The sequence below is a fragment of the Panthera pardus genome, unplaced genomic scaffold (assembly GCF_024362965.1).
Source record: "Panthera pardus isolate Hobbes unplaced genomic scaffold, ASM2436296v1 HiC_scaffold_25, whole genome shotgun sequence".
Taxonomy (NCBI): Eukaryota; Metazoa; Chordata; class Mammalia; order Carnivora; family Felidae; genus Panthera; species Panthera pardus.
This window is the reverse complement of record NW_026526821.1, coordinates 12,896,932-12,920,458: the sequence shown is the minus strand read 5'-3', so window position 1 is coordinate 12,920,458 and position 23,527 is coordinate 12,896,932. Positions and strand designations below refer to the sequence as shown.

At 55.5% G+C, this 23,527-nt stretch overlaps 1 protein-coding gene across 1 annotated transcript in view; it reads right to left on the bottom strand.

Moving 5' to 3' along the window:
• PREX1 (phosphatidylinositol-3,4,5-trisphosphate dependent Rac exchange factor 1) overlaps nt 1–23,527 on the bottom strand; it is a 184,921-nt gene that overhangs the window by 40,988 nt on the left and 120,406 nt on the right. Inside the window, exons 8-14 of the mRNA XM_019458211.2 lie at nt 22,811–22,929; nt 21,623–21,772; nt 19,393–19,540; nt 10,854–10,954; nt 9,638–9,741; nt 9,389–9,438; nt 7,742–7,817 (exon numbers count right to left, since the gene is read on the bottom strand). Of these exons, the coding sequence (XP_019313756.2) occupies nt 7,742–7,817; nt 9,389–9,438; nt 9,638–9,741; nt 10,854–10,954; nt 19,393–19,540; nt 21,623–21,772; nt 22,811–22,929 (748 nt within the window). The remainder of the gene's footprint in view (nt 1–7,741; nt 7,818–9,388; nt 9,439–9,637; nt 9,742–10,853; nt 10,955–19,392; nt 19,541–21,622; nt 21,773–22,810; nt 22,930–23,527) is intronic.

Here is a 23,527-nt window from a genome sequence, read left to right as displayed (position 1 = left end):
TCGAGGACACAGCGTCCGTGCAAAGCGAGAGTGATGCTCCCACCGGCCGCAGGAACATGACCCGTAGGCGGAGGAGCCCAAGGAGAGGGAACAGCTGGTGTGGAGTCTTCCCAAGAGCTGTGCCCCGAAGACGGTGCCCGCCGCTCCTGCTCCCTAGAAGCCGGGGACTTCCGGGTGTCAGTTCTTTCTAAGGCCGGCTCCCAGGTCTCCCCCGGACTTTGTGGATGCTCTTTAACCTTCTAAGAGGCCCCTCTCCTCCCGCCCCGGCCCCGTCCTGGAGTTCGCCAGAATCTGTTTCTGGTTCTCGCAAAGCAAACAATCCCGGTTCGTCAGGCGAATCGTGAGTTGTGTGGCCCGTGGGGACAAGGGAAGGGGCAAGCGGTTGGGTGACGGGCAGAGAAAACAGCACGGACGAAGGTCCAGAGGCGGGATGAAGCTTGTAGCACAAAAGGCAGCCTGGCCAACAGGGAGGGGGTGCGTGAGGTCAGCTGCATCAGGGCAAAGACATGTTGCGTTCCCTGCCGAATCCTAAGTGCTCAGGGAAGTAAGGCCTGGCATACAGGAGGCGCTCGATAAATGTTCAGTGATTGAAGAGAGGTGCTGTCAGCAGGAGCCAAATCACGCAGAGGCCTGTAGCCAGGTCAGTGAGCTTCAACTACGTTCAGATGGCCACAGGACCCGACCACCTCTCACTTCAACGACTTCTAAAGTAAGAAGCTGTTTCGAGAGATGCTCGCCTCCACAGTCCCCTACGCCCTCCACCAGCAGCTGAGGGGCCAGCGAGGGAGTCTCCCAGCCCAAGGAGAAATGAGTGCCAGAGGCTGCGGCTCAGACTCAGAGCCCAGGGCCCGGGGGAGGCACTGGCCTCCGTGTTTCAGTGCACGGGCTGCCCTGGACCGGCTGGAGGAAGAGAAATCTCTCCTGTGGGGACCGCAGGCCTGCGGCTGGGGAGGGCCGTGTGCACAGAGCCCGGCCAAGGGAGGTGGGCATCCCCGAGGGAGGCTGTATCCGGAGCAGCCGCCCCCCTGGCTGTGAGGGGCCAGCAGGGGAGGCCCAGCCGGGGCCCAGGTGGCAAGCAGGCCCAGATCTGCAGCCTGGGCGGCCCCGGCAGGCGTCTGGAGCCCACCTGGCTTTCCGAAGCGCTCACAATCTGGGCTCCCAGCCCATCCCTGCCCCCTTCCCACAGGGCCCTGGGGTGACACACAGGGAGGTTCCTAAAGCTAGAACAACAGCAGGATTCTGACGCCAACCCCCCCGGACACCTGAAAAGAAAGCCCCTTACCCCACATGCCGCCAACTGTGGGAAAACCTCAAGTCGCCGCTTTCTCCCCTCCCAGAGGAAGGCGCAGGCACACACAGGCCTGGGCCACTGCACCGCCATGCCGCCCTCGTCTCCCCCACCTGCCCACTAGCCCCCGTGCTGGGGCTCCAGCGACACTGGCCTCCCCGCTAGTCCTTCACAAACTACACGTGCCCCCACCCCAGGGCCTTTGCACTGGCTCCGTCCGCCCCCCGGCATGCCCTGCCCCGGCTTTTTAGGTCTCAGCGCCCCAGTCATCTCCTCAGAGTGGTCGTCCTGTTCCTCAGAGGACCCCCTAAAGTAGTTCCCCACCCTCCACCACCCATTCTCTCAACAAATATTCATCCTGTTACACGCTCATGACCTTGTAGCACACCTGTGCTGCACCTGTCACCATGGGAAACAAACATCCCTTCAGGGCACTGCTCTCGGGGGAGAGTCAGCACCCACTGTCCCCTGTCCTTGGGCTTCTCCAAATAAGTGAACGTGGTTTAAGGTCTGTCTCTCACTAGAACGTCAGCTACACGTGAGAGCAACAGTGCTCGTCAGGGCTGCCCATCTCCCCCACGGCACCTAGCACTTAGTGGGCCACAAGCAATCTCTATCGAAAGGAAGGGGAGGGGAGGGGAGGGAAGGGAGGGAAGGGAGGGGGGAGAGGGAGGGGCGGGGGAGGGGCGGGGAGGGGCGGGGAGGGGCGGGGCGGGGAGGGAAAGGAAAGGAAAGGAAAGGAAAGGAAAGGAAAGGAAAGGAAAGGAAAGGAAAGGAAAGGAAAGACATGGAAACTGATCCCGAACTCCCCTCCACCTGCCTCAGTTTCTGTATCTCTAAAATGGGGGGAAACAGTAGTGTCCGCACCTCACAGAGTTCTTATAAGAATTAAATGAGATGCTTCATGTGACACTCAGGACCCAACACCCGGCATGCAGGGGGCAGTTGATAAACGTTAGCTATTCTTGCTCGGTGATCTCCCATCGGAGAGCCACCTGCGATGAAGGGGGCAGAGCAGGGCCGGGAGAAGGGACGCTGGGCGCAACTTACACAGGGCTTCGGAAGGCTCCTTGCCCGTGAACCGTGAAACCCCATGACAATGCCCGAGGATGCTTCTCACTGACCCACAGCGTGCCAGGCACTGCACGGTCTCACTCCATCTTGACTGTCAACCCAGAGGCAATCACTGTTGTCATGAATCCCATTTAACAGATGAAGAGATTGAGGCACGGCCGGGCTTGTACTTGTCCTAGGTTACACCATGAGAAAGAAATCTTCTCAGAGCTGGACCCTCCCCCCGCCGTCACGTTACAGATAAGAAAACTGAGGCTCTAAGAGGACAAGTTAGTAGTTGCCCAGGGTTGTGGCCAGGGGCTCCTGTCACGTCCCCATCTATGCTTTTTTTTCCCCTCTGCCGGTACCTCGAGCCACCGGCCTGGCCCCTTTCCCCTCCCTGCTGAAAACCCTACACCATCAGCACTCACCATCTGCCTGATTGTGGGGGTGAATGTGGCGGGCGCTCCATGGAACACACTTGTGCCCTCCTGCACCTGGCTCCTGGCCCTTCTGCCCTAGCCCACTGACCCCCTTCCCTCCACCTGACGGCCGCAGCCCGGGGCATCCTCGAGCCCAGGCAGCAGAGACCGAAAACCATGCAGCAGAGAGGTGCAGAGTACAAGATCTGGACCTGCTTTCCCAGGTTTACCTCCCTACGTGGCCCTGGCCGTGACCACGGGAAGCTTCACTTCGTCACTGGCATTTTTTAATTCTCAGATTTGCCCTCGGTTTTCCAAGGCCTCTGCCACCCCTGGGCGGTGCTCCCAGCACAGACTGCCCAGTATACACTATAATCAATACAGAAGCCTATTCCTACCATTATTTTCATTATTACCTATTATCTAGTATCAAGGCATCATAACAGCCACACACACACACACACACACACACAATTCTATAAGAGTGATACACTTCTGTGTGTCCTGGGGCAAGTTACATAGCTTAAGCCTCAGTTTCCTCATCAGTAAAATGGGAATAATAACTGTTTTCTCAGGCTGTTCTGAGGATTAAATGAGATAATGCCCAGAGATGATTGGAACGGACACAGGGCCCAGCTTGTCTACTGAAGGGCTAATAACCCCCTTACCTTCAGACTTCAAAGAACTGACTTGTCCCAGCAGTGGGTAGGGGGCCCCTCTCCCAGCCCCAAAGAATGAATTCTGAGGAATTCTAAGCCACTCTCACCAATCCCTGTCCTCCTCCCCAGGGAATGGTTTAGGGGTACACATAGGTCCCATCTGGCCAAAGAGACCTAAGAGGAAGACGATGGGGGAGAGCTGGGGACTGGGGGAAGTGTCCTCAAACAAACAGTGTGAGAACCCTCTCCCCAACTGCTCCTGCCGCCTGCCTTTGGCCGCAGGTCTACACAGATGTGATGCCTGGAGCTATGGCAGCCATCGTAGGATTAGGGGGCAACTGGCAAGAAGACAGGAAAACAGAAAGACAGGAGGAGCCTGAGTGCAAATGGCATTTCGAGCTCTAGGACCGTGAACCCGGGACGCCTCATTCTGTGAGAGGAAAAGGTGTTTACTGTCTACATCAGAGTTCCTATTATATGCAGTCAAAAGCTTTTCTGGCTGATCCAATAGGTTGCCATGAACATTTTGTTTCAAGGAGCAGAATGATCTAAAAGTTCGAAATGAAGATGTGTTCAAAGCAAAATTACCCTCCTGAGCTACACAATTACGGGTTTCCTCCTTGAATTTCCTGCAAAGGTACAAGGTAGGAATAACTCTTGAAATCAAGGCTCGCGGTAACTAGTCCTCAAGGTCACATCCTTATCACCAACCTCTCCCCCACAGCCACCCACACACATGCCCTCCTGCCCCTTTCCCGAGGCCACATGCCCGCTGCCTTTCAGTCGGCCTCCTGCGTCAGCTCTGTGTCCCCAGACCAGGCCGAGCCACGGGAGGTCTGCTGAAGTAGACAGACACGTTTACGGTCAACTGAGACCCTCATTCCAACATCCTTCTCCTGCCTCCACGTCCAACAAGACGCTGGTTGGGGGGCGGGGTGGGGGGGCGTGAAGGTCCCCAGGACCAACTAGCAATGACTCAGGCTACTCCAGGGCACCTTGGGCCAGGACCACGGCCTCTCTGACAGCACTGGCCGTGAGCACAACCTCCCCGTGCCTGATGCCAAGCTGGTCCTTCTCCAGGCCAGAGTGCTCTGGGATGCCGTCCTGAGCCTCCCCCGCTCGGCCTAGGACCTGGGGGTCTGGGAGACTCCTCTCTGTCTCTCGCCTCCTGCACCCCATCCACCCATCGGCAAACTCTCTTAGGTCTACTTCCAAAAACTCTAGAATCTGATGTCTCCCACCTTTCCCGCGGCCACCCAGCTCTCAGCCACCCTGTCCCCCGCCTGGAGTCCTGAAGCCGCCTTCTCCCCAGGCTCCCTTCTGCCGGCCTCGGCCCCCTCACGGCCCATGCTCCACAGAGGGATCTTACCCCCGCCAAAGTCAGTGCTATCCCTTCTGTGCTCAGAGCCCGAAGTGGTGGGAACCCTCCCAGAGCCCTCCCCAGCACCCCCCGTGCCTTCCGTCCACGCCCCCCACCGCCCTCAGACACACCAAGCTCACCCCGCTTGGAGCCTCCGAGCTGCTGTCCTCCCCAGAAGGCTCCACCCCCAGGCGTCCCCCTGGCTTGTTCCCCACCCCCCTCAGGTCTCTGTTCAAATGTCCCTACTCAACACAGCCTTCTAGGTCCACCACGAAAACTGTACTGCCCCCACCCATGTGAAGAGTAAATGCCCCCCACCACGGCCCCCACACACTCTACCCCCCAGCCCCCAGCTGACACAGATGTATTTTATTCTCGTTTTATTGATCAACTGTCTGCCCTAGCCCTCACCAGAATTTGAGACCCATGAGGCCAGCGACTTTTGTCTATCGCTGCTGTGTCCCCAGAACCCAAACCGGTGCCTGGCACCCAGTAGGTGCTCAAAAGAGAAAAGAGATGAACTAATGAGCACTCTCGTTGAATTTCTCTACACCCTCTCCTGACTTCTCATTTTAAATCCTGCCAAAGCGGACAAGGGACAGAGTAACTGCAGTGCAGAGGCCAGCTGAGCGCCTGGCATGCCAGGTCGGCCCCTTCATCCACCTGCCCCCGCTGGGAAGTCCTGTGGGCACCCCAAAGGCGGCGCCTTCCCTCTCCAGAGAACGCTCCGTTTTCCCAGGCACGCAGGGGTTCCTCTGCCTGATTCGCATCACTGCACATGGTGCTTCCAGCCACCGACGTGCCGGAGCCCCAGGACGCATCCCTGCTTCTCATCCTACCCCTCATCAGTGCGTCCTGCGCGCCCCATCTCCAGACGTTTCTCAGACCCGCTGACCTGTCACCATCTCGGTGACCCGCCTCCCTCCCAACCCGGGCCTGGGCTCCGCCGCTCAGGGCAAAGTCCACATCATGCTTGGAAACCAACACTCAGCCGTGGGCCCCCGTGGAGCTCGGGAAACAGGAGGGCCCAGAAACGGCCAAGGCGGTGAGAAGCGGCTGTTTCAGAGAACCCGAACCCAGGCGGGTCTGCAAGCAAAGGGCTTAAACCACAAAAGAAACCGCCCCGGTGGGGGCCCCACGGACCTGCCCGTCCCCCTCCCCTCCTCGCTGGCTGTTTCCTGATCTTATCGTTCCTGCGCCCCCAAATCCCTCCGCAATTTCCTCAGCCTTCCACACCGCACGTAATTTGGAGCCTCCTTGAATCCCCTGTGCAGGAGAGGAGTAGTGATAGTAAGAGTCACATTTACTGAGCAGTTAACTCTGGGCCAGGGGCCATTCTAAGCGCTTGACATGATTAACTCACTGAATCCTCAAAATTACCTGAAGCGGGAGGTACTGTTTTTTGCTTCACTTTACAGGTGTGGAGAGTGAGGCGCAGAGAGGCGAAGAGCCTTGTCCGAGACCACTCAGCGAGGCAGACGCCAAGCTGGCATCTTCCCCAGGTCCGTCTGGCTCTAACTGAAGCACGTGCCGGTCTCGCGGGGTCCCGAGGGAGGGGAGTGTGACACAAGGGTGAGGTGCCCTGCCCTCTCCAGATGTGCAAAACCGAATTCAGATCCAGGGCTGTTTCACGACCTCCCGGGTCTTAGAGTCCCACACCACGGCGAACATGTTAAAACGCACCCACCTCCTGCATTAAATATGCCGTTCTGGCCTGAAAACATTTTTTCAAGGATTTTTCCTAAACTCGCTTTTGAGGTTATTTGGGGCCAAGAAACATTTACTTTACAGACTGGCTACGATCTCCAGGCAATCATCAGGGATTGTGTGACATGAGAAAATCCCGCCAGCACATTATTTCCAAATGCAATGAGGTTTTTCCGAATGCTAAATTTAACAATTAGGGAGGCTGACAGAGAGCTGCGCTCTGTACGCGTTTAAACATTTATCCGTTTTGATTTCACACTTGTCTCCTCATCTTCAGAGCCAACGCGTTCTGTCTCCACAGATCCCAAGTGAACATTCCCGCGAGCTCCCTGAAAAGTTAGCAGGACCGAGGTCCGACAAGCGGGGTCAGGCAGGCGCATCCCAGTCCCAGCTCTGCCGCGACCTTGAACCAAGTGCTTGGCCTCCCCGGGGCCTAGTTCCCCCGTCTGTACGTGGGCTGGAAGACCCAAGGGGAAAGTGCACACAGCCCGGCCAGAGCCTGGCCCAGAGGGAGCGCCCCTGTCCCTGCAAGAGCCAGAAGGCACAGGAGGCGGCCAGAAGGAAGTGTCTGTGGCAGCTCGGTGGGGCCAACGCCTCTGGGAAGTTGAGGGACGCTGCTGTGTGGATTCTCCAAGCCTCTGCCCAGCCCCCGCCCGCCTGGGAACTTGTGTCAAAGGAGCAACTCGGCAGGTTCCACATGGAGGCTCCGATTTGGTGCTTCAGCAGGAGACCAGCCTGCCCCAGCTCACCCGGGACGGTCCCGCACAGCAGAATGGAATATTGTTCGGCCCTTGCGAAGGAAGGAGATGCCGAGGCGGCGAGCCCGAGGGCGTTACGCACAGTGCGATAGGTCAGCGGCGGGAGGTGGAAGGCTGTGTGATGCCAACCACACGGGGCACGAGGTGCCACCTCCCAGAGAAAGCAGAAGTGTGCCTGCCGGGGGCTGCGGGGAGTGGGGCGCTGCTGTTAACCGGGGGACAGAGTTTCATTTCTGCAGGATGAAAAGAGCTCAGGAGGGGGAGGGGGTGACGGTGCAGCGAGGTCAGTGGACTTCACGTCACGCGTCGTGCACCGAAACACGGTTAAGATCGCAAGCGTTACGCGGATTTTTACCAAGAGTGAAAAATATTGGAAATTTGTTTAAAAAAAAAAAAAAAAAAAGCCCCAAAACCTGAGAGACCCATATCCCGGTCAGCCCCCCAGTCCCGGGCAGAGCGAGAAGGCTGCTCGCACAGGCCGGGGGGCCTCTCACCTGAGCCAGCAGCCAGTCGACCAGCTTGCTCCCCGGCAGCACCGACTTGTACGTCTTCAGGTGGTAATCGCGGTCTCTGCGGGGGGAGGAAGGGCACGTGAGCAGATGGGGGCAGGGCGGCGGGCACAGAGGTGGGCATCAGGTTGCCCGGTTCTCTCCCAAAGCAAATGCTCTGACCTGTGTGGCATCTAAATTCCTGCCGAGTCCTGGAACCAAGGGCTGCGCTAACCTTGCAGTCAGACCGGTGATTTCTCAGACTTCAAAGCTGGCAGACCGGAGCTCATGTGGCCAGCCATGCTGAGGCTGATGAGAGTCTGGCTGGGGAGTTTCTCTCGGACTTTTAGGAACTGGGGAGCCCAGCAGGCCACACGCACAGTAAGTGCTGGCCCCGCCCCTTCCTTCTCTGGGGGCTGATGGACGGAGCGGGGGCTTGTGCTGGCCGAGGCTGGGCCAAGGAGGCAGGGGCAGGTCTACAGAGGCAAGCGGTTCCCAGGGCCTGACCCCCAAAGAGGCCAGCAAATGCTGGATCTTCTTTGCTCCTCTAAGAGCAGACAAGAGCCGTCAGGACAGGGGGCAGAGGAATCTGCAGCTGGGGAAGAGCCAGGTCACCCTCTCTGTCCCTTCATCCATAACCATAAGCCTCACAATAAAGAAAATAACCAATGGCTGGCACTTATACGGCCCTCACTATGTGCAGCCACCATTCAAGTTTAATCCTTGTAGCAACTCAAGGGGTGTGAGCCGTTCTTATGCCCATTTCACAGAGGGCAAAATCAGAGGCCAAAGAGGTTAATTACCTTTCAATATTCACTTGACGCACATTTACAGAGTGTTACTTTGCCCCTGACCTGCACTCTCCAATATGCAGCCACTTGCCAACCAATGCATATTAAATCAAACTTAAAATTATATTCCTCCACCTAAAGGGTTTGAAAGCCACATGGGACTCACGGCCACAGTATTGGACAGCGCAGACCTAGAGCACGGCTATCTTTGTGGAAAGGGCTACAGGACAGCACTGCTCTAGGCGCTGGTCTGGGGACACAGCAGTGAGCAAACTCCCTGCCCTTGGTGAATTTACAATCCAGTGGGGAAGAAAGCAAACTGATAAAATGAATAACATAATACGTCAACTACTAACGAGTTTCAAGAAGAAAACCAACGTGAAGTCAGGAGGACAGTGCATGCCAGAGATGCTTTAGAAAGAAAGGTGGGCAGGGAAGGCCCCTCCGATTTGGACACCTTGGAAGGAAGTGAGGAAGTCGATATGCAAATAGGTAAGGGAAGAGCATTCCAGGCAAAGGGAACAGCAAGTGCAAAGGCTGAGGTGAATCTATTATCCCCATTCCACAGAGGAGAAAGTTGAGGCACCGAAAGGTTAAGGACCTCCGCCCAAAGTCACACAACTGAAAACTAGCAGCTGAGATTCAAACTCACTCCAGAACTGACACCCTTCGCCACCACCCTGCAGCGTCTCCCACAAATTGACTCACTTAACCCTAAGGACGAATGTATAGGGTAGATGCAATTATTAGCCCTATTTGATGGAGAAGGAGACTGACGCTCAGAGAGGTTAAGTTATCAGCCCAAAGGCACGGAGCTCAGAAGAGGCAGACGTGCCACTGGGGTTTGGAGAGAGTAACTTACTTGATCACGGGGGCGTAGAGGCTGTGAAGGCGGCAGTAAAGCCTCACACCCTGAAAGAGAAAAGGGGGGTGGGGGGGTCTGGGATCAGGCCACATCCCGCAGGGGCCTCCAAACCCAGGCTACTTGGAGAGATGGCTCCCAGGACAGAGCAGGCAGGTGGGGGAGGGGGGAAAGCACAGGCCACTGGGGCCCACGCCTGCTCGGCAGTGACCGTGGGGTCGGGGTCATGGGGTGGGGCAGAGTCCCTACCTTGGACATGATGTCCTCCAGTTCACTCCGGGCCTTGTAGGTGCCGTCATCATAGCGGAAGCGGTACATCACCTGCTCGTTCTTGAACTGGTGCTTGTCAGAGACTGGAGGGACCCAAAGGGCCAGTGAGGTCGGACCCAGGGCCCACCCTCATCACCCAACGCCACCGCCACCCTCACTCGGCAAGGCTCTGTGCCACGTCAATTTCACTGAGCCCCTGCCCTCACTCTTCCGTGAAAACCAGGTTCCCTTGCTCCGTTTGGGGCCCTGCTGGCCGACCCTGCCGCCCGGGGCCAGGGCAGCCGCGGGTCTCCTGAGAGGCCCCGAAATGCCCTAGATCCAGCCCGTGTTGGGACCATCTGGCCCAGCACCTCCTGGGTGGAGGTCGCCAAAGCAGGCATTGGGACAGAGGGTGCCGGGGTGCGAGACCACAGTCAGGCCTTATGACCCCCTCTCTATGCAATGGCCTCAGGTCACCCTTGATGCTTCTGTCACTCCCCACTCTTGGGGGCTCTTCCTTCAAAGCATGAACAGTCTGACTCCTCACTCCACCCTGGTCCAAGCCACTGTCATCTCCCGTCTGAGCATCACGGCCCCTCGCTGGGCGCCCTGCCGCCGTTCCAGGCACACAGCAGACAGGAGGGTCCTGCTCCGCTCAGCACTGGCTGCTCCCCCGGCCTAGAACCCCGACGCCACCCGGCCCCGTGCTCTCCCAGGGCACCTTCGCAGAGAGACCTTCCAAACCCCTATTGAGAACGGAACACCACCCCTTCTCTCTCTCCCCCGACCCGGCACTGATCGCCGTCTGTACACGCACACTTCCCCCTCTGACTAGAATGCCAGCCCCATGAAGACGAGAGTTTTCATCTGTCCTGTTCGCTGCTATGTGGACAGTGCCCGGCACATGACGGGCACTCAATAAATATTTGCTGAACGACTAAAGCATAAACGGCTCTTGCCTGTTTTGAAGGGACAAACAGACAATTCTTCCCTGCCCTTAATTTTTCAAAGTGTCCCTGCTTTGCTGGTGTCCTAGGTAAGTGCAAGGCTTTCTGCCCCATGGGCAGATCTGTAAGGGCATCTATGTTCTGAGGCTACCATGCGCCCAGGAAACAGGGCGATTGCACAGAGGGGGAGCAGTAGCCGCTGAGTTAGGGGAAGCGCAGCACTGACCTATGCCCACCCCTGGGCCCGCCAGGCCCCAGCCCCCACTCACCATGGTGGATTATACCATTCTCCAACAGGGCCTGGCCCAAGTTGACTCCTTCTTCCGTCTTGCTGATTTCACCAATTTCCAGAAGCCAGGCCACAAACTCACTGCCGGGAATATAAGAAGCAGTTGAGAGAACTTCCCTAGTCTTGGGAACACGGGAACCAGCGCTGAATGGGCCTGGCCCCACCCACTCCCAGGAATGACAGCCAGAACGCCCCACAGGAAAGCAAAGCCCGGGAGCCTACAGCTCCGGGGGCTGTGCTGAGGCCTTGTGCTTCTCCCCAGGACCAATGGCAGAGTGGTGGGTGTGACCAGACCCCAGGCCCTGACTCAGGTGCACTGGGTGAATGGGGGGAAGGGTGGATGAGTGGATGGGCAGGAGGGAGGGAGGGAAGTGGGATGGGAGGGTGGGTGGATGGATGGATGGACAGATGGACACAAGGGAAGGAAGAAGGTGGATGGATGGATGGATGGATGGGTGGGAAGGAGGCAAGGAGGGAGGGAAGGAGGAAGGGAGGGATGAAGGGAGGAAAGATGGATGGATGGGAAGGAGGGAGGGAGAGTGGGTGGGTGGATGGATGGATGGATGGATGAGAAGGAGGGAAGGAGAATGGGTAGGTGGGTGAGTGGATGGATGGATGGATGGCGGGTGGATGGGAAGGAGGGAGGGAGGGAGAATGAGTGCGTGGATGGATGGATGGATGGATGGGAAGGAGGGAGGGAGAATGGGTGGGTGGATGGGAAGGAGGGAGGGAGAATGGGTAGGTGGGTGAGTGGATGGATGGATGGATGGATGGGAAGGAGGGAGGGAGAATGGGCAGGTGGGCGAGTGGATGGATGGATGGATGGATGTATGGACAGATGGATGGGAAGGAGGGAGAGAGAATGAGTGGGTGGATGGATGGATGGGAAAGAGGGAGGGAGAATGGGTGGGTGGATGGATGGATAGACAGATGGACAAAAGGGAAGGAAGAAGGTGGGTGGATGGATGGATGGGAGGGAGGAAGGAAGATAGATGGGTGGATGGATGGGTGGGAAGGAGGCAAGAAGGGAGGGAAGGAGGAAGGGAGGGAGGAAGGGAGGAAAGATGGATGGATGGGAAGGAGGGAGGGAGAGTGGGTGGGTGGATGGATGGATGGATGGGAAGGAGGGAGGAAGAATGGGTAGGTGGGTGAGCGGATGGATGGATGGATGGATGGATGGGAAGGAGGGAGGGAGAATGAGTGGGTGGATGGATAGATGGATGGATGGGAAAGAGGGAGGGAGAATGGGTGGGTGGATGGGAAGGAGGGAGGGAGAATGGGTAGGTGGGTGAGTGGATGGATGGATGGATGGATGGCGGATGGATGGGAAAGAGGGAGGGAGAATGGGTGGGTGGATGGGAAGGAGGGAGGGAGAATGGGTAGGTGGATGCATGGATGGATGGATGGAAAGGAGGGAGGGAGAATAGGTGGGTGGATGGATGGATGGATGGATGGGAAGGAGGGAGGAAGAATGGGTAGGTGGGTGAGTGGATGGATGGATGGATGGATGGTTGGGAAGGAGGGAGGGAGAATGGGCAGGTGGGCGAGTGGCTAGATGGATGGATGGACAGATGGATGGGAAGGAGGGAGAGAGAATGAGTGGGTGGATGGATGGGAAAGAGGGAGGGAGGATGGGTAGGTGGATGGATGGATGGGAAGGAGGGAGGGAGAGTGGGTAGGTGGGTGAGTGGATGGATGGATGGATGGATGGATAGACGGATGGATGGATGGGAAGGAGGGAGGGAGAATGGGTGGGTGGATGGGCGGATGGACACAAAAGTGGGGAGGCAAATGATGGAAAATGAGCAGATGAATGGATGATCTGACAAACCAATCAGCAGGTGGCTGGAAACACCAGTGGGCAGGTAGGTAGTGGGGAGCATGAGGGAATGGACAGATGCTAAGTGGAGACAGAACCAGGCAGACGGGTGAGGGAATGGATGATGGATGTCAACAAGGATGGATAAGCAGAAGGAACGAAGAAACAAAGAGGAAGAAATAAGAGCCCAGAAAGACGACTGTGGAGAGTCAAGAGAGCTCATGGCGATCAGATCATGTCATTCTCCTGGTCAAACCCTCCAGTGGGCTTCCCCATTGCTCTCAGAAAAATATCCAAACTCTGCCTGCACGATGACAGGGCCCCACGTGAACCGCTCGTCCTCCTGGTCTCCTCTCCTATACCTTTCACTTATGTTTCAGCCACACCCACCATCTTCTGCTTCTTAGATCAGACTCCTGCCTACCTCGGGGCCTTTGCACTTACTGTTCCCTCGGCCTGGAAATGCCCTCCCCCAGCTCTTCGTGTTAAGTCCTTCCTTCTCACCACAAGCAGTTCCTCACACAATCCTCACGGCTCTCAGTTTTGCTTCCTCTTTAGCACTTATCCTTGTCTGGAGTCGTACTGTTACAGATTTACATACACGTGTTACCGGCCGTCTCCCCCACCAGAAGGTAATCCCCACATTGTCAGGGATTTTTGATGGTCTTATTCACAGCCCTACCCCCAGACCTAGAGGAGGGTCTATAGCACAGTAGAGCCCAATAATCATTTCCTGAACAAACGAAGGAATGAACCATCAAACAAGAAGGAATGTCCTGGGATCGGCAGGAAGGTCTCGGGGAGAGAAAGTGCTCAGAAGCCAGAGGAAATCAAGCAGATCCAACGTGACTGCCCGGTGGGCCAGAGGCTCAGCTGGACCCCAGGGCCTGGCTCTCGGGGGTGTGCTCAGGCTCAGTGCAGAGCTCAACCCACCAGAGTCAGCAGGAAAAGGGAGAGCCGGCCACGGGGCCGTTTCCACTGGAGCAATCTGTGTTCAATGAGAGCAGGTGGCAGCTGGCCAGAGCGCAGCGATCTCCTGCTTATCGAAACCAGCTGTCCCGCCTCCAATTACAGGGCCAGAGGGGGCAGGACTATTTTTAGCCTCCCGGTGTTTGGCTGAGTGAAGCCTGCCTGTGTGTAGGCAGTGGTGAGTGCTGAGGCATTCAGAGAGCCCCGGGTGCAGGCCAAGGTGAGGGAACACAGAAGAAATGGACCTATTCCGTGGGGCGGGAGCCCCAGGTGGGGAAGAGACTGTTCTGGGCCCTCCACCCCCAGTTCCGCTCTCAAGGCCCCAAAAATCAGCGACAGGGAGAAAGCTGCCAGCAGCTGAGGGAGGCGAGCAGATGTTGAGTGCCCACTCTCGGAAGCTGGGGACTCGGCACCCGGCTGCCTACCAGCTGTCCCATCGGGGGCCGCCTCTGGCACCGACCGGCAGCCCTGCGGCCAGACGGGGGACAGGATGCGGCCCAGCGTCTTCTGCCAGGGCGGAGGAAGGCGGCCCAGAGAAGAACAACCGTGACCCACGTCTCTGCCCCGCGCGGAGTCTTACCCCTTTGAGAGCATCAGGGAAGGTTCACAGCTTGCTGGGCCAATTTGGGCGAGCCACTGTTCCTCTGTGGGCCTCAGTAGGGTCTATCGGGGCCTCTAGGGCAAGTGGGTCACTCAGGGCCCTTCTGGATTCAACAGGTCAACTGTCACATCATATGAAACGTCAAGCTGGGACCCAGTGTGCACAACCACATAAAACTCCTCTCTAGCACAGGAACCTCAAGCTCTTGGAAATGCACAGAAGGGGCCAGGGTGTGGCAACGCTAAACCAGCCGGCACTCCTGAAGACACCAGCCGCCCCTCAGTGCAGCTGACCGTGGCCACATGGGAAGACTGGAGTATCTTACTTTTCCAAAAGAAGCTGGGAATGCGGCATTTCCTGTGAAATCTCCCAACTGTTAAGTGTTGATTTACAATCCAAAATTTCCTGAAAGCACCACGTGGCCCATGTAAAACACATGCACCGACTGCGCTGGGTCAGTGGGGAGCCACCTGCCTCCAGTGAGGTGCAAGGAAAGGTGTTCTAGGCAGGGAGGGGATCAGCATAGAGAAAAGCCCCGAGTGAGAAGGTCAGGAAACCAGCGATCTGCCAGTTGCTGGAAGTTGGGTACAAAGAGCGGCAAGTTCCAGCCTTTCAGGAAGATGTTACTCGGGGCACTGAGCTGGGGACACAGAGAGCAGGTCAGCCTAGGCTGGTGGGGAGTCCGGGATCCGGGCAATGGGCACTAGCTGCGTTAGCGTGTACCCAGCCTCACCGCTCCTTCCTGGCCCCCAGAATCACCACCACGCGTCAAGCCCAATGCGAGGCACAGGGATCCACAGTTGTGTCTCTGCCGTCTCCCTGGGACAGTCCCCAGTACAGCAATCCCCTTGTTCTCTCCGGTCTCCTCCATGAGGGCAGGGACTGGCGGGGTGGGGGAGGGCGTTATATTCAGCCCCGTGACTCTGCTGCCTGAAGGAGCTTCCTGCAGCCATGTCTGTTGCCCACAGCTACCCTGCACCTGTGCATCCAGGTTAGGCGAGACAATGAGGCCTCTCCCACCGCAGAGCTTCTATTCCAGCAGACATCAATGAATGAATGATACCTAACCTCTGACAAGAGGGAAACCAAAGGCATTCTTCTTGCAGGAAGCCTTCCCTGACTGCGTCTACCAAATACACCATTACTCTTGTCCCCGGAGCTCTTAGAGCTCTGACAGTGCCCTCATCCAGAGCCTGTGTGATGAGCTCATTCTTCATCCCACTCTTCTGCTTAGGCTCTTTGAAAATGGCTTCCCAGAGCACCTAGAACAAACCCTGAGCCCCCATCCCCCCTTACCTGCCTAATACGGCCCCTGCCAACCCCTGCGGCCTCATCTCCTGCTCCTCAGCCACCCACTGCTTCTAGCCACACTGGCCTGGCAGATCCTCAATTACCCAAGGCTCACTCCAGCCTTGGGGCTTCTGCACCTGCTGTTCCCTCTGCCAAGAAGGCTGTTCCCCGAGATCACCTCATGACTGGCTCTTGCTTGACATCTAGAGCTTGGTTAAAATGTCTACTCCCCTAAGAGGCTTTTCCTGACCACCCTGGCTGAAACAGTACCCCATTTCCTCACCTCCTTACATCAGCCTACTCATTTCTTACAGTACCCATCAACTAGGGGCACCTGTGTGCCTCAGTCGGTTGAGCGTCCAACTCTTGATTTCAGCTCAGGTCATGATCTCAGGGTTTGTGGGATCGAGCCCCGAGCTGGGCTCTGCACTGACAGCGTGGAGCCTGCTTGGGATTCTCTCTCTCTACCCCTCCCCGATTCACACATGTGCTCCCTCTCAATCACTCTCTCAAAATAAACTTTTAAATTAAAAAAATCCATCAATTCGCTGAGATCCCTTCTTTACTGGTGTTTGTCTACTTGTCTATTTTCTGATCTCCCCACTGGACAGTCATTTCCACGAAGGCAGGGGTCTGTCTGTCCTGTTCACTATTGGCACATAGTAAGGGCTCAGTAAACACTGAACGAATGGCAGGAACAAATGAATGAACCGATTCGGTCGGCCCAACTGACCTGAGGCTCCTAGAGGGCAAATCATGTTCCTCCCATGATGCCTCCACACAAATATACAGAGTTTCTTCCTTGATTTTCATCATGAGTTTTGTCTCTTGCAGGGCAGAAACAGGCCACTCCAATACCCTTAGCAGCACAATTATGAGATGCCACATGCATTTTCTCACTGCAGCCTCTGACGATGCTATGAGGCATATTTTATTATTTCTCATCAACGAATCATCAACTGAAGCTCAGAGAGGTTAAGAGACTTGCCCAAAGTCACAAAGCTAGAAGGTGGGGGAACCAGGGCTTAAGTCCAAGTCTGACTCAGAGCCCAACCCTCAGAGGTTATAAAGATAAATCGGACCCTTTTTGTATTCATGGATTCCCCATCTAAGTAGTACAGATGGATATGGAGAGAGTAGCTACAAGGAAAAATGAAATGTGCCGACCAGAGGTAAAAATGGATACGTGCAGCAGAACGCGGTGGGAGAGAGTCCTGGGTTCAAATCCCAGCCCCCAACTTGTGCAGGACCTCTTCCCTCTCTGTGCCTCAATTCTCTTACCCTTAAAATGGGGATAATGGTAGTGTCCTGCCTCATAGTGTTGTATGCGTTTGAATAATTATGTCTCTGTGGCTATAGGTTCCTTCCACCCGAGGGGACCCAGGACGCTCCTGCAGGAGAAGACTTGGGAGCTGAGCCCTGGTGGGAAAGGAGGAAGGTCACGAGCCCTGGCGCTGGGCACAGAGCAAAGCTCTGCGGGGAGAAGAGTTTCATTAGAAAAGTCTCCTGCAGGAAGTCTGGTCCTTAAGGTCCCGGTGATTATAGAACAAGCCTCAATCCTGGCCCTGTTTCAAATGGGCGGTAAAAGAAATCTCCCCTAATCCTTCCTGAGGAGACAGAACAGTCCGCTGAAGCTCTAATCACAGGCAGGTTATCCCATCCGGCTGGACTAAGCTCCCCAAGGGGTTTGGCAGGAGGCGGAGAGGTCCTCTGACCCAGGGGGGGCCAGAAGCAGGCCCCCCCACCACCACCAGAGAGAAAAACCTCCTTTCTGCCCAGGGATTAAACACTAGCTGACAAAAGGGCGCCGGGACGCCCCTTCCCTGCTTCCCACACGGCTGGGGCCCACACACTCCTCTCCACACACCCTCCCAACCCTGGGGTTGCTGCAACAGGGCAGCTCCAGTCCAGGACATCCCCCAGCTACCCCTCCGGAGCCCAACCACCCCCCCAAACCTCCTGCCTGCCGCCCCTTCAACCACAAGCCTCAGGCCGTGACAGATGTGCTCCGCCCCAGCTCCACATTGGTCTCCAAAGGCCTGACCAGCATCGGTACTTGAACGTCCACTGGGCTTTTCAACCTTAACGCGTCCAAACCTGGCTGCCACTGCGCCCTGTCTCTGCATCTTTTCCACCGGCTTCTAGGGCGGCACCCTTGCCCCGAGGGCCTCCCACCTCTCTGCCCACTCCCTCTTCGGGTCCCCTGCCAGCTGGCGGCCCCACGGCCCCAGCCGTCTCTCCCTGCATGACCCCTCGCAGATTTCAGTCCCACGGCTTGAAAAACCATCGAAAGGCCCACACCCACTGCATTTACTTCTCCAACCCAGTCTTCTCTCCCCAAGTCAAGATCTATATCCGACTAACAAGCCAACATCTCCACCCGGGTGTCTCGGAATCTCAAGGTAACCTGTCCAAAAGGACCCTCTGAGCTCCACTCCCATCCACCCTCCCCCGCAAAACCTGCTCCTCTGTCCACCTCCTTCCTCTTTTCAGCAAGCGGCAACTCCAGCCTTCCAAGGCCTCACAATCCTCAACTCTCTTCTTTCTCATCCGACCAGCAAACGCTGTCACCCTCAAAGTGACCCAGAATGCAACCACTTCCCCCGTCTTTACTGTGTGACTCCCTTGGTCCAAATCACCTTTCCCCTGGTCCACGGCAATATAATAATACAGTCGCTTTTATCCAAGGCCTCCTCAAAAGCCTTTGGGTGAGCTGTAAGTCAATAAATTCTAAATAAAGTCCCTGCCTCAAAGGCTAACTTCCCTCCGCTGCTGGACCACAAGCTTTGTGAGTTCGGCACCCTAGGTGTTCTGTACCCTCTCCCGTGTCCCACGTGGAGGGCACAGCAGGGCTGGCACACGGCGGTTTTACGGGGACTGTATTTCTACTGCCCCTCTCCATCCCCAGCCGCCCCCACCAGGTGAATGAGATGTAACTCTGGGTTTAAGATACACCTGTGCCCTGACCCCTTTGATCCTGGGTTACAAATTGGGGGCAGGGGTTGTAAAACGTTTCATTATTAGGAAAGAATGGAGGAAGAGACTGGAGGCTCTCAAATACTGGAAGCTTCCAGGAGCCTCCCCTTCCCCCTCATGTGTAACTCAAGAAGGGAGTCCTCATGAGACACAGGCCCTGCCCACACCCTGATCTCAGGCTGCCAGCCCCCAGGACTGTGACAAGTAAGCTTCTGTTTCAGCCGGTTGGTCTGCGGTCCACGGAGACGGCAGCCTGTGCGGACTGATGCAAGGGCCCACGTGCGCTCCTCCGGCAACTTTGAAATCAACTCCTGGTGTTAACTGCCTCTTCCCTTGAAAGATCTACGGTAGATTCTCCTCCCGAGTGTGAGGGCAGTGATTTTCAATCCATGGCGGGCAAACCATTGGTAGTTTGTGAAATCAATTGCAGGGGTCTTCCTTAGCACGAGAACAAATGAAAAAATGAACAGCATACAAAGGACAGGACAGAATGGAATAGAAAAGAAACAGAACGGGAACGGAAACAGAACCAGTATTTTCAGAGTGCATCGGGCGCGGTAAGTTTTGTGAAACAGGCTTCAGTCATATATCACATGGATGTATGCACCAGGTCACGACATAAAATTCATGTTTTGCAGTGAGTTGTGGTAGGAATCATTCGAAAGACCTGATATGGGGACTCCACTATCCTCCTGGACCTCCGAGGTCTGTTACTCAAGGATTCGGGGGGGCTTTAGTGGGTCTGCCCAGCAGGGCTTCTGGGGAAGGGGCAGGGCCAGGAGGAGCCCGGTGGATACAGTCTGCCCTACCTGCCGCCTGGAATCAGCCCAGGGACCCCACGGAGGCCTGGGTGGGGCCACTCACTTGCCGAGGAAGCACTTGGGGACGGTGCTCAGCTTTCTCCGGCGGTCCTTGATCAGGTTCACCTTCTTGTTCATCATCATGTGGTAAAGCTTCTCCCCCTTCTCCGCAATCATGACGTAGGCGTCCCGCTCCATGCCCAGCTTCAGGCCTACAGAGGGGGCATGGTCAGCACTTGGGGGAGCACCAGCACTGGGGAGCAGAGGGGACAGGCCTGTGGCTCCTGGAAGCCTGCCTCCCCCAGCTGTCCCCACTACTGCCCCTGCCCAGGACGTCTATAGAGCACTCACTGCATGTCAGTCCCTGTTCTAGGCATCTGCCACTGGCTCCCCGCACAACCTTGTAGGGGAGGGTGGTGAATCTCCCCCATTTTACAGATGGCAAAGCTGAGGCCCAGAGAGGTTAAGTCCCAGAGTAATAAGCAGTCAGGCTGATTCAACCCTTCAACCTGAGCATGCATTTCCAAATTCAGAGGTTATCAGAAAGTTTACTGAGATCTTCCTTCCAGCCAGGAATAAAAATTTGCCCGTTTCTCTAGACAATACATACAGAACCCTGACCAGATCCCTGCCCCACATTTTCTAGTTGGACCCTGTCCACTCCTGACAAATATTAAGAGACAATGCTATAAGCACCTAGTCCTCAAGAAACCCAGAGGGCAAAATTATCCTCATTTTACAAATGAAGAAACTGAGGCCCAGAGAAAGTACCCTGTCTATCCCAGGTTACCCAACTAGATAGTGGTGCAACCAGGATATAGACCCAGGAAGTTCGTCTCCAGATCTGTGCTCAGGATCACAGAATGTCCCACCCCTGAGGTCAAGGTTGGGACAACGCCCTGATTCTAATGACTGAGGCCCACTGAGGCCACACCCTACACATAATCGCAAATACCCAGCACTGACCACAGCTCTCCATTCTAACCACAGACACTGATGGGCCACACAGGCCAGGCCATACCCCTCAACCCCACCCCCAGTCCTGAGCACACACCCATCTCTGATCAGTTTCGGAACTCACAAGCTTTCTCAACCAGAAGCCAGGCTCAACAGCTTATCTGGCTTAATGCTGTTTGAATAAATTTTGACGCAATATTTAAAATCAAGAAATGTCACCTGAAAACTTAAAATCTAGCTTCTCTAGGAAAAAACAAAACAAAGCAACAGATCTAGCCACGCTGGGCCTAATTCCTGAGAGAGGATGGTGACTTATAAGAGTGTGGAAGAACAGAACAGAGAGACGAAGGCGACGTGGGAAAGAAACTTCATCTATTGAATTTGGGGAGTGGGCGGAAATCAGGGATGGCACCAAGAGTTTGAATCTGAGCCCCCAGGCGAATGGAGGAACCGTGTACTGAGATGGGGAACCTACAGGTTTGGGGCAGAAGACGGGGTGGAAATTAGGACTTGGCAAGTGTGAGATGTCTATGACACATCCAAGTGGCAGGTGACAGATATGGAGAAAACTATGCCTCAGTTTCCTCCTTTGCAAAGGTGGGAGGGGGATAGGAAGTATGGTCAAATCCAAACCTCATTTAGTGGCATTACAACCCGCTTTTATCCCCTCTTATCGGAAGAGATCACTGAGTAACACAGCACAGCTCCCCTTTCCCAGCCCGGTGATCTCTGCAGAACCATCCAGTGCCTGGTCCCAACCCCACCCAATTACCACACCCAGCCCTGTATTAAGTTTACGCAAGCTTCCTCCAGGGAGCCTGGGCCCAGAGAAATCTGTGACCACAATTAATGAGCAGCCCCCAAGGACCCCCATCCCCGATGTGGACTCTGAGTCTCCAGCACAAAGAACCCCAGTTGAAGATGACAGAACCATGGGGCAGGGCAGGGACAGAGGCATGCAGGGAGCATCTTGGGGCTACCAGCCCTCAAGGGGGAAGGGTGCCAACAATCCCAGAACAACCAACCGTATCGACAAGGTGTTAGTCCCTTCCACTGGGCCTCAGTTTCACCATCTGTTGAATGGGCTCTAACAAATGACCTCAGGTGATCCAAGATACCACTGACTTATAACACTTATAACTTATATAACTTATATAACTTATATAACTTATAACACAGTCCTAGAGCTCCCTGGCCCCTGAGTGACCTGCTTCCAGAACACAGTCCTCACCCCACAGAAGTGACCAGCCTAGGGGAAGCCATACACACACCCCAGGATCCCAGGAAAGTGCCCCGAAACTACCACTCTTCGGGGGGACATGAGAGGGCCCACTCACTCTCACGCTGCTCCCTCTCGCGGATAATGGCATCCAGCCACTTCTGCTTCTCCTCCGCCGTCTTGGCCATGCAGACAAACCACTTGTTCTTGGCCGTGTTGTGGATCTTCCAGCCGTTGGTGACAGTGTAGCCATTGCTGTGGTAATCCGCTGGCAGGGGCAGAAGGCAAAGGTGGGTCAGCGCAGACTCAGTCATACAACTCGGAACACTCCCCACCACACGCGTGCAAGTAAGGTCACGGGACCAGCGCATCTCCGCTCCGGAAAGACTGGGTGGCAGGGGCATCGACAGGATCAGGACCTAAGAGGTGAACTCACAACGCTTCAAATGCTCACTCCCTCTTGTCTGCCAACAACGACTCCTCCCGCCCCTCAATTACAGTCTGTATACAAATGCAAGAGCCCCAAAGCCTGGCAATGTGTCCCAGCCTCCCTGCCCATCTCACTGGGGCACTTGGGCTACTTAAAACCTAGTGCAAGCCCGACGGTGCCCTTGACTGCCTGGGATGGGAAGTGGCCAACCTCTTTGAAAACAGGCAGGTCCCCCGTTTTCCGGGGGAGTTGAAGCCGGCCACGCCCTAAATCTGAGGAGGGGTCCACAGATTTTGTGACACCACAAAGGAGTCAGTGTCTCAAAACCAATTAAGAACTCCTGCCCTAGCCAAGTTCAAAGACACACACACAAAAAGAGGTTTACACAAGACTGCTCACAGAATCAATGTTCATAATAGCAAACGGCAGAAATGACCCAAATATCTACCACCAAAGGAATGAATGAGCTACGGACTATCCATGCAAGAGAATATTACACAGCAGTGGAAACCAACAACGTACAGACAGCCACATGCAGAAACACAAAGCAAGAGCAAAAGAATATATAATTTTATGACCCTTTAAACAGATATATAAAACTGTATCTATATAATTACATGTATATGTTTGAAGCCATTCAAGTGCGTATAATGACATAACCATTCAAGTCAAGTTTTGAAACAAATTTTCATTAGGCAGTGTTTTACTTTTTAGCTTGAATAGTGACTACCCAAGTGTTCACTTGATGTGCATGTGTTTTAGGCACTGTTCTTAGGTAGGTTACCTTTCAAATAAAAGGAAAAAACTGAAACAGAGATTGTGCCACAGAGCAGGTGGGGCTGGGGCTCAGGCGGGCCTTGGGGTTGGGGTCTCTACCTGTCCCGTCTTCCACATTCTCCACCTCCATGACTTCAGTGTTGATTCGACCCCGGAAGATGTAGAGGGAGCCATTGATGGACTTGGTCCTCTTGGTGGATTTCTTGCCCCCGGTGACCCTGAAAGACAACAGGAAGTCAATAACGCCCATGTCTCAGAGCAGAGATACAGAAGGGCGCCCAGAGATGGGAGGCACTGCACTGAGCCCAGGAGCACGGGTTTTCAGCTGGTGGCTGGGTGACTTGAACAAGTCACTTACTTCTCCACCCCCAGCCACAGTTTCCCCAGCTGGAAAACAGGCTAGCCTTGTCGGCCTCACAGAGCTGGCTACTTTTCCGCTAATAGGAGACATTGATGAGAAACTAACCAGAAGCGGCAGAAACCCATTCCTCTTGGCCAGAAAGTAGGCAGGGGCTCTCAGAGAGTCTAGCAAAGGGAAACTTCCTGAAATCAGACCAGAGAGGAAGGGTGCCTGGAGTAGGCAGTCAACCCAATCATCCACATCCACCTACCCACCATTCATTCCCTCACTCAGCAAAATGTGCCACTCAGTCACTCAGCAAACATCTGAGTAGTGCTTCCTATGGAGACAATGCCAAGTTGGGGCCAAGGGAAGACACTCACCCATGCATTCAACAAGCACTCAGAGAACACCTGCTGGGTGCCAGGCACTCCTCCAGGTGCTGGGGCTGCAGGAGTGGATAAAACAAAGTCTCA